The 12,555-nt window shown below is 48.0% G+C and overlaps 1 protein-coding gene across 1 annotated transcript in view; it reads left to right on the top strand.

The window, feature by feature from the left end:
* Positions 1-12,555, top strand: part of LOC122810579 (1-aminocyclopropane-1-carboxylate synthase-like protein 1) — a 790,733-nt gene that overhangs the window by 572,262 nt on the left and 205,916 nt on the right. The window contains exon 13 of the mRNA XM_044082158.1: positions 11,910-12,051. Coding sequence (XP_043938093.1) covers positions 11,910-12,051 — 142 coding nt within the window. The remainder of the gene's footprint in view (positions 1-11,909; positions 12,052-12,555) is intronic.

Genomic DNA, 12,555 nt, shown 5'->3' with positions numbered 1-12,555 from the left:
CTCCGACTACCACATCCCAACAACAAACGGATTTACTAAGGTCTAAAAGCAAGACCACCCAAAGAAAACCGTCTCTAGTCGCCATCTTACTCCTCCACTGCCTCAGGCACAGTTACTGAAAATGGAGGAGGACCTCATCACTTTCATCAGGGGTAGCCATACCACTCCTTCTAAAAGAAAGAGGGATAACTTCCCCTGAAATTCACACAGAGCCAGATTCTGAAATTTCAGACTACCTGGATTCAGATGAGGAACAACAACCTCTCACCTCCTTTGAGGATTCTGATGCAGAGGAATCTATTCCTTCTGCCTCCCCCCTGAGGATCTTTCATTTGGGGAAACCTTGCACACACTCAGAGAGAATTTCCACTGGGAAACCCAAGATTATCTTCAGTCTAAGAAAAGACTAAGAGAGTTTCTAGATCTTCCTCAGCAGAGACCATTGGCCATCCCTCCTGTTCTGGACATGGTGGATGATGTTTTCAGTGAATCTAACCTCACCCCTAATGCCCTACCCCCTGCTCCTAGAAAACCTGACAGGTAATGCAGGTTGCCTGATTCACATAAGTATTGTTTAAAAACTCTGCAGCAGACCCAGAGGTCATCACACTAGGGCCCAAAGAGGCCAAGGCTAGCTCATCCAAAAACCCAATTTCCTCTGACAAGGACTCAAGAGCTCTGGACAGATGGGGTAAGAAAGTGTACACCTCCACAACTTTAGCTATTAGAGCTCTTAACTGCCAGTTCCATATGCAAGAATATCAACAGCACACCTTGGAACGTATGAAGCAAAAAATGTCATCTTTACCTGTCACTAATGCTTCCAAAGAATTAGCAGATGATCTGCACTCTACTTCTTAAGTAGCTAAACACTCCCTGCACTGCGGATTCGATGTCCTAAAAGCCTCAAGTAGGTCTGCTGTGGCAGGTTCAGTCATTAGGAAGCATGCATGGCTAAAAGAACAGCCACTGCCTGATCATATAAAATCAAAACTACTTGATGCCCCCCTGGATAAAGACCACTTGTTTGGATCAAAAGCAGAGGAGGTTATCAAAAAGATGGAGGATAAAGCTAAATCTATGCAAACAGTTAAAGACTTCCTCCAAGTTCAACCTCCCAGATTCAGAATAACTTTCCCTGCCCCCAATAGACAGGTTCAAGGGAGGCCTCGCAGGGACAGACCAGTTAGACCACAAAACCAAGGCCAGCAAAGGACCAAGTAGTAGCCCTCCACCACTCCCACAGTAGGGAGTTCTAAGTCCACTCACTACTCTAAGAATGTGCAATGACTCCCACTCCCCCTCCCATTAGAGGTTAGGAGGAAGGCTTTCCCTTTACAAACAAAACTGGCTGTCTGTAACAAAGGACCAATGGGTATTAAAAATAATTTTTCAGGGCTACAAATTTACCTTCCAATAAGTCCCAACCTTAACAGGTTACCAAAATCTACCTCCAAATCAGTGGGCAGAAGCATTAAAGCAAGTGCACATACCCCATGCTCAAGGGGCAGTAGGGCCTGTGCCACAGGAGTAACCGGGAAAAGGTTTTTACTCCAGACTGTTCCTACTGCCAAGGAAAGAAGGCACTTGGCGACCCATCCTCGACCTGTCCACTTGAAACACCTTCCTAGAGGTCACAAAATTCAAAATGCTAACTCTTCAAAAACTTTTGCCAATGCAGAACAAAAATGCATGGCTAGCCACCCGAGACCTAAAGGATGCCTATCTTCATATACCCATAAGGGAGTCTTGCAGAAAATACTTATGATTCAGAGCAAGTTCACAACATTTTCAGTTCTTTGCGCTACCCTTTGGCTTATCTACGGCTCCCAGGTTCTTCACAAAATGCCTGGCCCCAGTGGTTGCTTTCTACAGACAGCAAAAAATCCAGATTTACCCTTATCTGGATGACTGCCTAATCCAGGCAGACAACAAAGAGAGGTTACTACAGGACCTGCTCTTTGTACAAACAACCCTAACCTCTCTAGGGTTCACTATCAACAGGGAAAAAAATCAAATCTAAACCCCTCCAGGCAGATCACCTTCCTAGGCGCACTCCTGGACACAGCCTTCCAAACAGCCTTCCTCTCAGCAGAAAAGCAATGCTTTCTATCAAATTACTTCTCCCAGTTAGCTCTCAGAAAAAAACTCACAGCAAGCAAAATTCTGCAAGCATTGGATTACATGTCATCATGCATTCTGATTATTCCCCTGGCCAGGCTGCACATGAGGAAACTCCAGTGGTACCTAAAGAACCTTTGGTGCCAACACTCTCAATCTGTGGAGACCACTCTCCCCCTCATTCCATGCATAAGGAACCAGTTTCTTTGGTGGGCAGAGGGCTGCACTCAGAAAAAGGGCCTTCCCTTCACCTACCTTCCTCAAGGCCAGACTATCACCACAGATGCCTTATACTTAGCTTGGGGCGCTCATTTAGACACCCGGTGCACCCAAGACTCTTGAGACCTCAGGCACCTTCAATGGTACATCAACCTAAAGGAAATGATAGCAGTTCACAAGGCTATCACATCCTTCCAAGACCACCTAAAACCAGGAGTCCTTGTCATAAAAACAGACAATACCACAGTCGTGTGGTACATCAACAAGCAGGGGGGGACAAACTTCTACCCTCTCTGCCGTCTAGCCATGAGCCTCTGGCAGACAGCCTCCTTCTTGAGCCGACACCTGATAGTCCAGTACATCCCAGGTGTAAACAACACCCTAGCAGACTATCTAAGCAGAAACTACTTAGACCCCCATGAGTGGAAACTCCAAAAGGGGACATTCCTCCAAATCACCCAGGCCTGGGGGACACCAGAGGTGGACCTCTTCGCCTCACAGCACAACAATCAGCTACACAAATTCTGCATCAGGAAGTTCTACCCCCTAGCTTGGAAAGTGGATGCTCTCTCATTCCAGTGGACCCATCTATTCATTTATGCCCCCCCCACACACCCTTATTCCCAAGGGTACTGCTCAAAATAAGGCAGGAAGGACCAAAAGCCATCCTTATAGCACCAGATTGGCCCAGGCAGCATTGGTACCCCTTGCTGCTCAGCCTGACCAAGGAGACTTACAAACCTCTGCCTTTAACTGCAGACTTCCTGACACAAGCCAGAGGGAAGATTCTGCATCCAAACCTGCACACACTCAAACTGTCTGCATGGCTTATCTCCCAGAGACCGGGGATAACCCACAGTTGAGCAAGCAGGTCCTAGACATTATTAAGGAAGCCAGAAGGCCCAGCACCAGGAAATCTTACTCAGAGAAATGGAAAAGATTCAACTCCTGGTGCCTATCAAAAGGACACAGCAGCTCCCAGCCATCCCTCCCACTTATTCTGGACTACCTAGCGAAGCTACTTAACAGGGGCCTCTCCTTTTCCTCCATTAAAATCCACGCCTCAGCCATTTCAGCACACTTTCATGCTGAACAGCCTCTCTTCTCTCACCCTTTGATTAAGCAATTCCTCAGAGGGGTATCTAACATTAGGCCCCCTAGAAGGGCACCTACTCCAGCCTGGGACCTGAACTTTTAGTTATGTACTTACCATAACTTTAGATGTATGGGATCCATCTCGCCTACATTCTCTACAAATGGGTTCGGAGCCGATCCTCAGCTCCGACTCGGCCGCTATACAATAGAACGCAGTCTCTTATTGGCTGAGTTACCTCGTATCCCAGGATGCACCACTACTGCTTCCCCAGATCTTGTTTGTCCGCACACATGCACACAGAAATAGACTATTGTTATAACATTCCCAGGTCTTTCAAGAGAGGAAAGAAGTTCAATTTCGGATCGTCCGGTCTCTTCTGGTCTACGAGGCAGGGGGAAGGAGGGTGGGTTATTAGGAATGTAGGCGAGATGGATCCCATACATCTAAAGTTATGGTAAGTACATAACTAAAAGATGTAATGTGATCCTATCTTGCCTACATTCTCTACAGATGGGACAGCGTCCCTAGCACCTAATTCCTGGGTGGCTCACTGGAAAACACTCCTGAGAACCGTGGAACCGAAGGAAGCTCGACCCCTAGATGCCACATCCAATTTGTAGTGAGAAATAAAGGTGTGTGGAGAAGACCACGTAGCAGCCGCACAAATGTCACTAATAGAGAGCTTGGAATAAAAGGCTGCCGAAGTGGCCATAGCCCTAGTAGAATGAGCTTTCACTGGAACTATAAGCTCCTTATTTGAAATGAGATAAATATGACTGATACAGTCTCTGATCCACTTGGCAATAGTGACTTTTGTGACGGCTTTGCCTAATTTCCTATCCGAAAAGGACACAAACAGTTGATCTGATTTTCGTGCTTGGTGTGTCCTATCCAAATAGAAACGTAATTGTCTGTGTACGTCCAAGCTGTGAAAAGTATATTCGGCTCTGTTTGAATACTTAGGGAAAAAGACCGGTAGTTCCAGTAATTGTTGCAAACAAAAGTTAGAACAAACCTTTGGTATAAAGGATGGGTTTGGTCTAAGAGATACTCTATCCTTGTGAAATACCAGGTATGGTGGTTTGACACCTAGGGCTTGAAGTTCTGAAACTCGCCTGGCTGATGTAATAGCAACTAGAAGAGCAGTCTTCCAAGAAAGAAATTTTAAATCACAGGTTGCTGCCGGCTCAAAGGGAGATGAGGTTAATGCACCTAACACCACGTTAAGGTCCCACGGTGGTGAAGGTTGAGATATAGGGGGCCGTAGAAGCCAAGCTCCTTTAATAAAAGCTTTGCACAACTTGTTGCTCATTAAAGGTGGTTCTACGCTCTCATGAAAATTGGAAATAGCAGCCAATTGAACTTTGATGGTAGACACCGAACAACCTTGGTTGAACAGGGAAGCTAAAACTTCAGTACCTCTGACACCGAGGCTGTCATAGGGTCTAATCCTCGGAGTTGGGCCCAAATAGCAAACCTCTTCCATTTATTGCTATACATCTTTTTAGTAGAAGTCTTGTGGGCCGAAGACAAAATATGCATGACTTCAGGGGCGAAAGAATGGCTCCTAACTATGGTTGGAAGAGGAGTAGCCAAGCTGCTAACTTCAGTGAATGGAGGGACTGATGGAGCTGTCCTGACTGATGCGTCAAGAGGTCCGGAACTTGGTCCAGGAACCAGGGACCCTCCAATGCATATTTGTGAAGAAAGGGGAACCAGACTTGACGAGGCCAGTATGGGGCGATTAGTATCATTTTGCTTCCCAAGCGAATCGCCATCTGAATCACCTTGGGGAGAAGGGGAACCGGTGGAAAGGCGTATAGCAGACCGAGGGGCCAAACGTGGACTAGAGCGTCCTTGGGGATCTCCCCCGGAACTGGGGTGAGAATGAAGAACTGCTGGCATTTCGCGTTGAGGGGACTTGCGAAGAGATCGCAACAAGGAACTCCCCATCTCGTGAAAATCTGCGCTACCACTCTGTCATTCAAGGACCACTCGTGAGGGGAGAGAATAGTTCTGCTCAGTCTGTCGGCTATCACGTTGGATCTCCCTGGAATGTGCGTTGCCACTAGGAAACGCTTGGTAGCAATCGCCCAATTCCATACCTTCATGGCCTCTCTGCAAAGGGGGTAAGACCTGGTCCCTCCTTGCTTGTTTAAGTACCAGACTACCGACATGTTGTCGGACTGAATGGCAATCGTACCCTGGGGGAGGTGATCATGCAGTGCTTGCAACGCTAAAAGCACCGCCCTCATTTCCAGGATATTGATGTGGAGAAGACTCTCGTCAGTGTGCCACGTGCCTTGGACCGACCTGTCCAGATAATGTCCCCCCCACCCTGTCTGGGAGGCGTCCGTAGTCAACGTGGCCGAGGGGAATGGGGGAACGAAGGGTCGCCCTAGATTCAGGTTGGAGGAAAGAAGCCACCAACGAAGATCCTGTTTGCACGTCTCTGTGATCAATATGTGGTGACTGAGGGGAAGGTCTTGATAAGACCACTGGACTGATAGGAGCCACTGGAGTATCCTCATATGCAGCCTTGCCAAGGGGACCAGAAGAATGGTGGCTGCCATGGAACCCAACAGCTGCAGGACCATTCTCGCTGGAGCACGACGTCTGAGGAGTAATGCCTGAACCTGAAACTGCAGCGTTGCTATCCTTTCCGCAGGAAGATAGACTCGCATCTGCCTTGAGTCTATTTCTGCACCAATAAACAGAATACTCTGAGATGGCAGCAATACAGATTTTGACCAATTGAAGGTGATTCCTAAGGAGTTGCCTAGAGTGATAGTGGCTGCTAGAGTTTCCAAGAGTAGATGCCTGGAGGTGGCAGTTAGGAGCCAGTCATCTAGGTATGGAAACACCTGGAATCCTAGACTTCTCAGGTGAGCAGTCACCACCGCCAAACATTTGGTGAACACCCTGGGGGCTGTGGTGAGACCAAAGGGCAGTGCTCGGAACTGGAAATGACTGTCTCCTAGGCTGAAGCGTAAGTGTCTCCTCGACGCCTGATTTATCAGAATGTGATAGTAGGCGTCTTTGAGATCTATGGAGCACATCCAAACACCTTTCTCCAAAAGTGGGAGAATGGATTGCAAGGTGACCATCCGGAATTTGGACTTTTTCACAAATCTGTTTAATTTGCTGAGATCCAAAATGGGCCTGAAGTCCCCGGTCTTTTTTGGTACCAAAAAGAATCTTGAGTAAGTCCCTGATCCGGCCTGGTCTGCGGGGACAGGTTGGATGACCCCTTTTTGAAGCAGCTTCGATATTTTGCTGGCTGCATGATCCCGTTGACTGGGTGGCGCGTCCGGGATTCTTTGGACTGATGGGGGGGGGGGGTTGAGAAAAGGGAATGGTGTAACCTCCGGCGATGATTTGAAGCACCCATTGGTCCTGAGTGATATTTTCCCAGGCCTTTAGGTGTCTCGAAAAACGACCCCCGACTGGCTCCGGAGCTGCACAGTCGGGTACTCCTTCAGGGATGCTGGAAGGAGGAGGAGCCACGAAAGGACTCGCGGTCTCCAGTGTTGCGGGGGCCTCCGCCACCTCTGGGACGGCGTCTCCCTGAAAAATTTCCCTCTCCTCTGCTTCTAGAAGGGGAATCGCTCAGCTGTGACGAGTAAGGCTTTTGAGACTTACGGAACCACATTTTCCCTCCTCTTCGAGCCTTGGGATAAGGTCTGAAGGGAGTGGAAAACCGGGCCCCTACGGCAGTTAAAGTCTTACCCTCCTGTTCGCAGCGAGTCAAAGTGTCCTTTACCTTGGGTCCAAACAGTGAGGACCCATCAAAGGGGGCGTCGGCAAAGGAAGACTTAAAGGCCTCTGCAAAGTGACACAGGCGTTGCCAGGCTTGTCTCCGTAGAGCAACACCTGTTCCCGCCGCTCTGCCCGCTCCTTCGGCTGCATAAGAAATGAGCCTCATGGACGAGTTGGATAACGAGGACAGGGTAGCCAACTGGGAGTTAACCGTCTGGGCCAACTGCTCAGGTAAGTTACCAGAGAGGGTATCTGAAAGCTCCTTGACCAGATCCCTCTGCAGTCTCGTGAAATGCGTCAAGTAGTTCAGAGACCTTAATGTAAAGGTCGCTGAAGAAAGGGTACGCTTCCCGTACCGATCCATGCTCCTAGACTCCTTATTAGGAGGATGGACGGACGTTGAAGCCTCTGCCACATCTTGCTGGGTGGCAGATGCCACCACCATGGCATCTACAGCCACGCCTTTCGAGAGAAAGTCCTTATCCGGGGGAGCCGAAAGGAATTTATTGGGGCGAGCTGGCACCGGTTCAACAGAATCCGGGTGTTCCCACGCCCTTCGAGAGATCAAATCCAGAAGCTCATCGAAGGGCGGAGACACCCAGGAGGCGGAGGGCTGAGCCCCGAAGGCCTTGAGGAAAACCGACTCCTCAGCAGAAGGGGGTTTGGACTGCCAGTTGCCTCGTTGCTTAAGGATTTCCAAGATGTCCGCAAAGGACACATCATCAGAGGACGACTTGGGGGACCCTTCCGCATCATCGAGGTCGGTATCCGAGGTGAGAGACTCATCAGGGGAGTCGACGTGCTTCCTCTTACACTGTTTCTTCCTCGGAGGTTCCTCCGAAAGCGTTTCGGAGGGACCTCCAGGAAGAAGGGAACCCCCAATGGGGGTAACCTCAGGCCCTGGGGCTCCGCTGTCGTGAGACAGGGGGATTGCAAAGGCGCCAGTCTCCATGCCAAGGGAAGGGTGGTGGTGAGATGGTAGAAGTGGCCACAGAGGATTTGGCCAAGGCACTCCTCATGGCCTCGAAGGCGGGACCCCCAGAGTCCTGGGATGGTTCAACCCCCGAGGCCACAACAGCATTCGGAACCCCCGCAGCCGACGCACCGAGAGGGAGGCTCGGAACCGAAAGGATCGGTCCCGAAGCGTCCCCCCGGGGCCGACAGAGGAGGTCCGCGTACCGAACCCCGACCCAAAGGACGGGGTTGGAGTTAGGGTCGGAACCGACCCGACAACCTCCACCGGCTCCACCAACACCGACTCCAACGGCGCCGAAGCCGTTGGAGGAGGAATCGAGATAACAGGATGGGAAATCGGCTCCGGAGCCGACTGGGCTGGAGCCGAGATCAACTTTGCAGCCTTTGAAGCACCCTGTCTAAATCCGAATCAGACATCCTCGACGACCGAGAAGAGACCGACCGGGTCCGAGTCGACTTCTCCGCCGGCTCCGAAAGACTGGGGGACCGGCTCCGTATGGGTTCGAGAAGTATCGGCGCCGAGGGAGATTCCACTACCACTGCAATTTCCCTCGGAGCCGATGTGGACTTCGGCACCGAAGGGGAAGAGTCCGAGCAGGCAACCCCCATCGGCTCCGAAGGCAGTGGAGCCGATGGAGATGACTCGCCTCTCAACGCCCGAGCTCTCGACTCCGAAGCCAGAGGAGTCGAGGCTGGAGACATCGAGGCAGACCGTTCCGCCCTCAGCTCCGAAGTCCATGGAGCCGACGGAGAAGCCTGCCGCGACTTTTTAGCTGCTGGATCCGACGGGCTGGTCGGAGCCGAAGACTTTTTCTTCCTCGAAGGTGAAGAAGAAGATAGGGCTTCCTCAAAGGAAGGGGTAATAAGCCCTTTCAAAATTAACTTATTTTTCCTCTCTTGGAGGACGCGAGAGGAAAAAGCGTGGCAAACGCTACAGGATTCTTGGAGGTGCTTCGGGCCCAAGCAGTAGACACACAATGAATGGTCGTCCGTAATGGACATTTTATAATTACATTTCGAACATTTTTTAAACCCTGATGGTCTATGTTCCTTCGACCTGGCTATACCTAACTACAAACACACTAACTACGAAAAACTACACAAGACAGCCTAGACTCTAACTAAAACACCTAGGAGAGGGCAAGGCCCCTCTAACTTAAACGGGACCGCTTAAGTACACAAAAAACACAATTTTACCACAAAAATATCAAATACACAGTCACACAACAATAAGTAGCTGTTAAAACAGCTTTTGGGTAAGTTTTAGCAAAGAACTATACAGAAAAAAATTTGACTAAGAGGCACTTAGCTCAGCCAAGTCCGAGACCACGTCTATGCTTCAGAAGCGGCAAACGAGATCTGGGGAAGCAGTAGTGGTGCATCCTGGGATACGAGGTAACTCAGCCAATAAGAGACTGCGTTCTATTGTATAGCGGCCGAGTCGGAGCCGAGGATCGGCTCCAAACCCATCTGTAGAGAATGTAGGCGAGATAGGATCACATTACATCTATGTCTTAGAAAAACTGACATTGCCTCCCTTCGGGCCAGCTGGATCAGCAGACCTAAAACACCTTTCCTGAAAGACTGCCTTCCTCTTGGCTATTACTTCAGCTAGGAGGGTGTCAGAACTTCAAGCACTCATGACCACTGAACCCTTCATTATCTTCCATGCAGACAGGGTGTCTCTCAGGACTAATCCCTCATTCATGCCAAAGGTAGTATCAGATGTGACCCTAAACCAGGCTATACATCTCCCCACCTTTTTTCCAAACACTCAGAATAAAGGAAAGAGAATTCTGCACACACTGGATGTGCACAGACAGTTAAGGTACTACCTAGATAGAACAAAGTCCATTAGGAAGACAGATCAACTGTTGGTTGGCTTCGCCCCAGGGAAAGAGGGGAAGCCTATCTCCAAACAGACCATTTCAAAATGGATATCTCACTGCATACAATTCTGCTACACTTTTCATGGAAAAGCTCCTCCAAAATCTATCAGAACACATTCCACTAAGGCAGCCTCTACTTCCACTGCCTTCCTTAGAGGAGTACCCACCAGGGACATCCTGGAAGCTGCCACTTGAACCTCGGTCCACACCTTCACCAAACACTACCACCTGCCTCTGTTCTCCAGGGCTCGAGCAGGCTTTGCCTCTGCAGTCCTGCAAGGTATGCTAGCTCAATCCTAGGAATTTCGTAATTCCATCCTCCCCTTACTCCGCTTTGGGAATCCTCCCACAAGTGATGACTGCAACAGTGAAACACGAAGAACATAGTACAGTTGTGTACACTTACCATGAATGTAGATGTTCAAGTTTATTCACTGTTGCAGTCCCATTTTCCCTCCCACCTTTCCCCTTAATTGTATCCTTTTTGAAGATTCACGGTCATTATTGTACCCTTGGGCCACCAGGGGCTCTTTATAACATTTCCTTCAAGGGGCTCGTACAGGTTAGGGCAAGAAAAACTGATGTAATGGTGCCGGCTGCTCTCCTTTATACCGCGGACGACCTGATGTCAGTCCTCAGGCAACAGCAGCCGGTGCAGGGAAAAAGCTTGACTCTGGTATTCGGGCCGACCGAGGGCTAACCAGCAGGGATAACCCACAAGTGATGACTGCAGCAGTGAATACACTCGAACATCTACATTTATGGTAAGTGTACACAACTGCACTTTTCCTCTGCAGCTTTACAAAACTGGCAGTCAGAAACAATGTTAACAGATTAAGGCGCAGATTAGGAGGTAATTGTTAATGTCTAGGTACACAAATTCAATAAAAAAGGAAAGTAAAAGTTGTGGGGTTAAGGAACAGTGGCCACTGTACATGTAAGCCAGGGTATTATAATATAATTAAGTGAATTGAGGAGGAAGTAAAAAAAAAGTAGGTGACACTAGTAGAGAGTGACGGAGATATAAGGTGTGTAGGAAATTTTGAGGGAGGATGCAGAAGCTGTGTGCCATCAGATGTGTGCATTAATGATTGTATTTAGTAGAAAGCAATAATGTAAGTGTTATCCAGGGGATATCTGTGTGTCTTTTTGGCTTTTTCAGTAGTGTACCATACTTCAGATGTTTGAAAGTGTCTGTGGTATGTATACTTACTGATGATGTATTTGGAGCAGTAACAACAATGATGCAGTCAGAAAAATCTATGATGAAATGGGCTGCTAAACATTATTAGTACAACATGTTTCAGCTTCATTAATGAAACAGGTGAAATGAAAGTACAGAAGAATGTTGAACATCCTCGCATTTTGGAGGAAAAACATTTGAAATTGGTATATGTATGTAAAAAGATGAAATGTTATCGAGATGGAAGTGTTACCAAAGGTTTAAGAAAATATGAAATATCAGAATGTATAGTGTTTTTTGAAATGCAACAGTATATATCCAAGTATGAACTACTAAATGTTGTCTAGAGAAATTGTGGCAAATGTTGACAAATTAAAAGAGCTGTTTTTAGGATATGTAAGGAGCACTGTAAGTACAACAGATGAAAAATTTGGCTTGTGTCTAAAGGGGCTGATCATCCCTGTAAGTAGCTGGTATAGTTTAATTGTTTGCAAACTGTACAAGCAAAACTTATTCTCAGCAAAAGTAGCAGTTCTGTAATAGTTATATTAAATGTGGATAGTATTTTACTAAGGTACACCACATTCGTCCTTGTATTGTAAAATGTTAAAATTTACCTTTGAAAAACAATGAAAGCTTCAGTCACTGTACCTTCTTTGGTGTTGAGGATTTTGCAGCATCTGGAATCCGTGTGGGCTCATTGTACACAGAAAACCAGGATGTCCTCAGTGCAGTGGCACAACTGGCTTTTCTCCATGGAGTACCAGGACCTACACAGCATAAAGTGGCACAGCTTCTGCGTGACAGAGGTGAGGCTTCTTTGTAAAGAAGTAATCAAATAAAAAATGTTATAATGTTTTCTTTTTGTACCACTGATTCTCTCTTCCTTTCCTTAGAAAAACTTGGTGCAGCTTCAGCTTGAACGATGCCGGTACCAAGGATGCATAGAGACAGTTTCTAGCTGTAATACAAGTGACCTGAGCATGATGAGTGAACTAGGCAATAGAGATTTACTATCAGGGTGAAAGATTGTGCGACTGTAGCCACCTGTTCTATTGGGATGTGTGATTGCACAGTTAGACTTATGCAGTAAGAGTATACAGGTGGTAGTAGGTATGCAGAAACAACATTAGCATAATTGTCATGCCCAGAGAAATGGAAAAAACTTTGGCTGCCAGGATGGTAGTGTGCTAGAGTGTGCCTCCAATTCTTCACTGTCTCAGCCTGTTCAGGGTATTACATGTGGTCCCCACTAGCAGGCATCGCAGTTTGGTGATTAGCTAGTTATTCTGATAAGGGTTACTGTGGGGAGA

This window comes from Protopterus annectens, chromosome 9.part0 (assembly GCF_019279795.1).
Source record: "Protopterus annectens isolate FY-2018-M chromosome 9.part0, PAN1.0, whole genome shotgun sequence".
Classification (NCBI taxonomy): domain Eukaryota; kingdom Metazoa; phylum Chordata; order Ceratodontiformes; family Protopteridae; genus Protopterus; species Protopterus annectens.
This window is presented reverse-complemented; position numbering and strand designations above follow the sequence as displayed.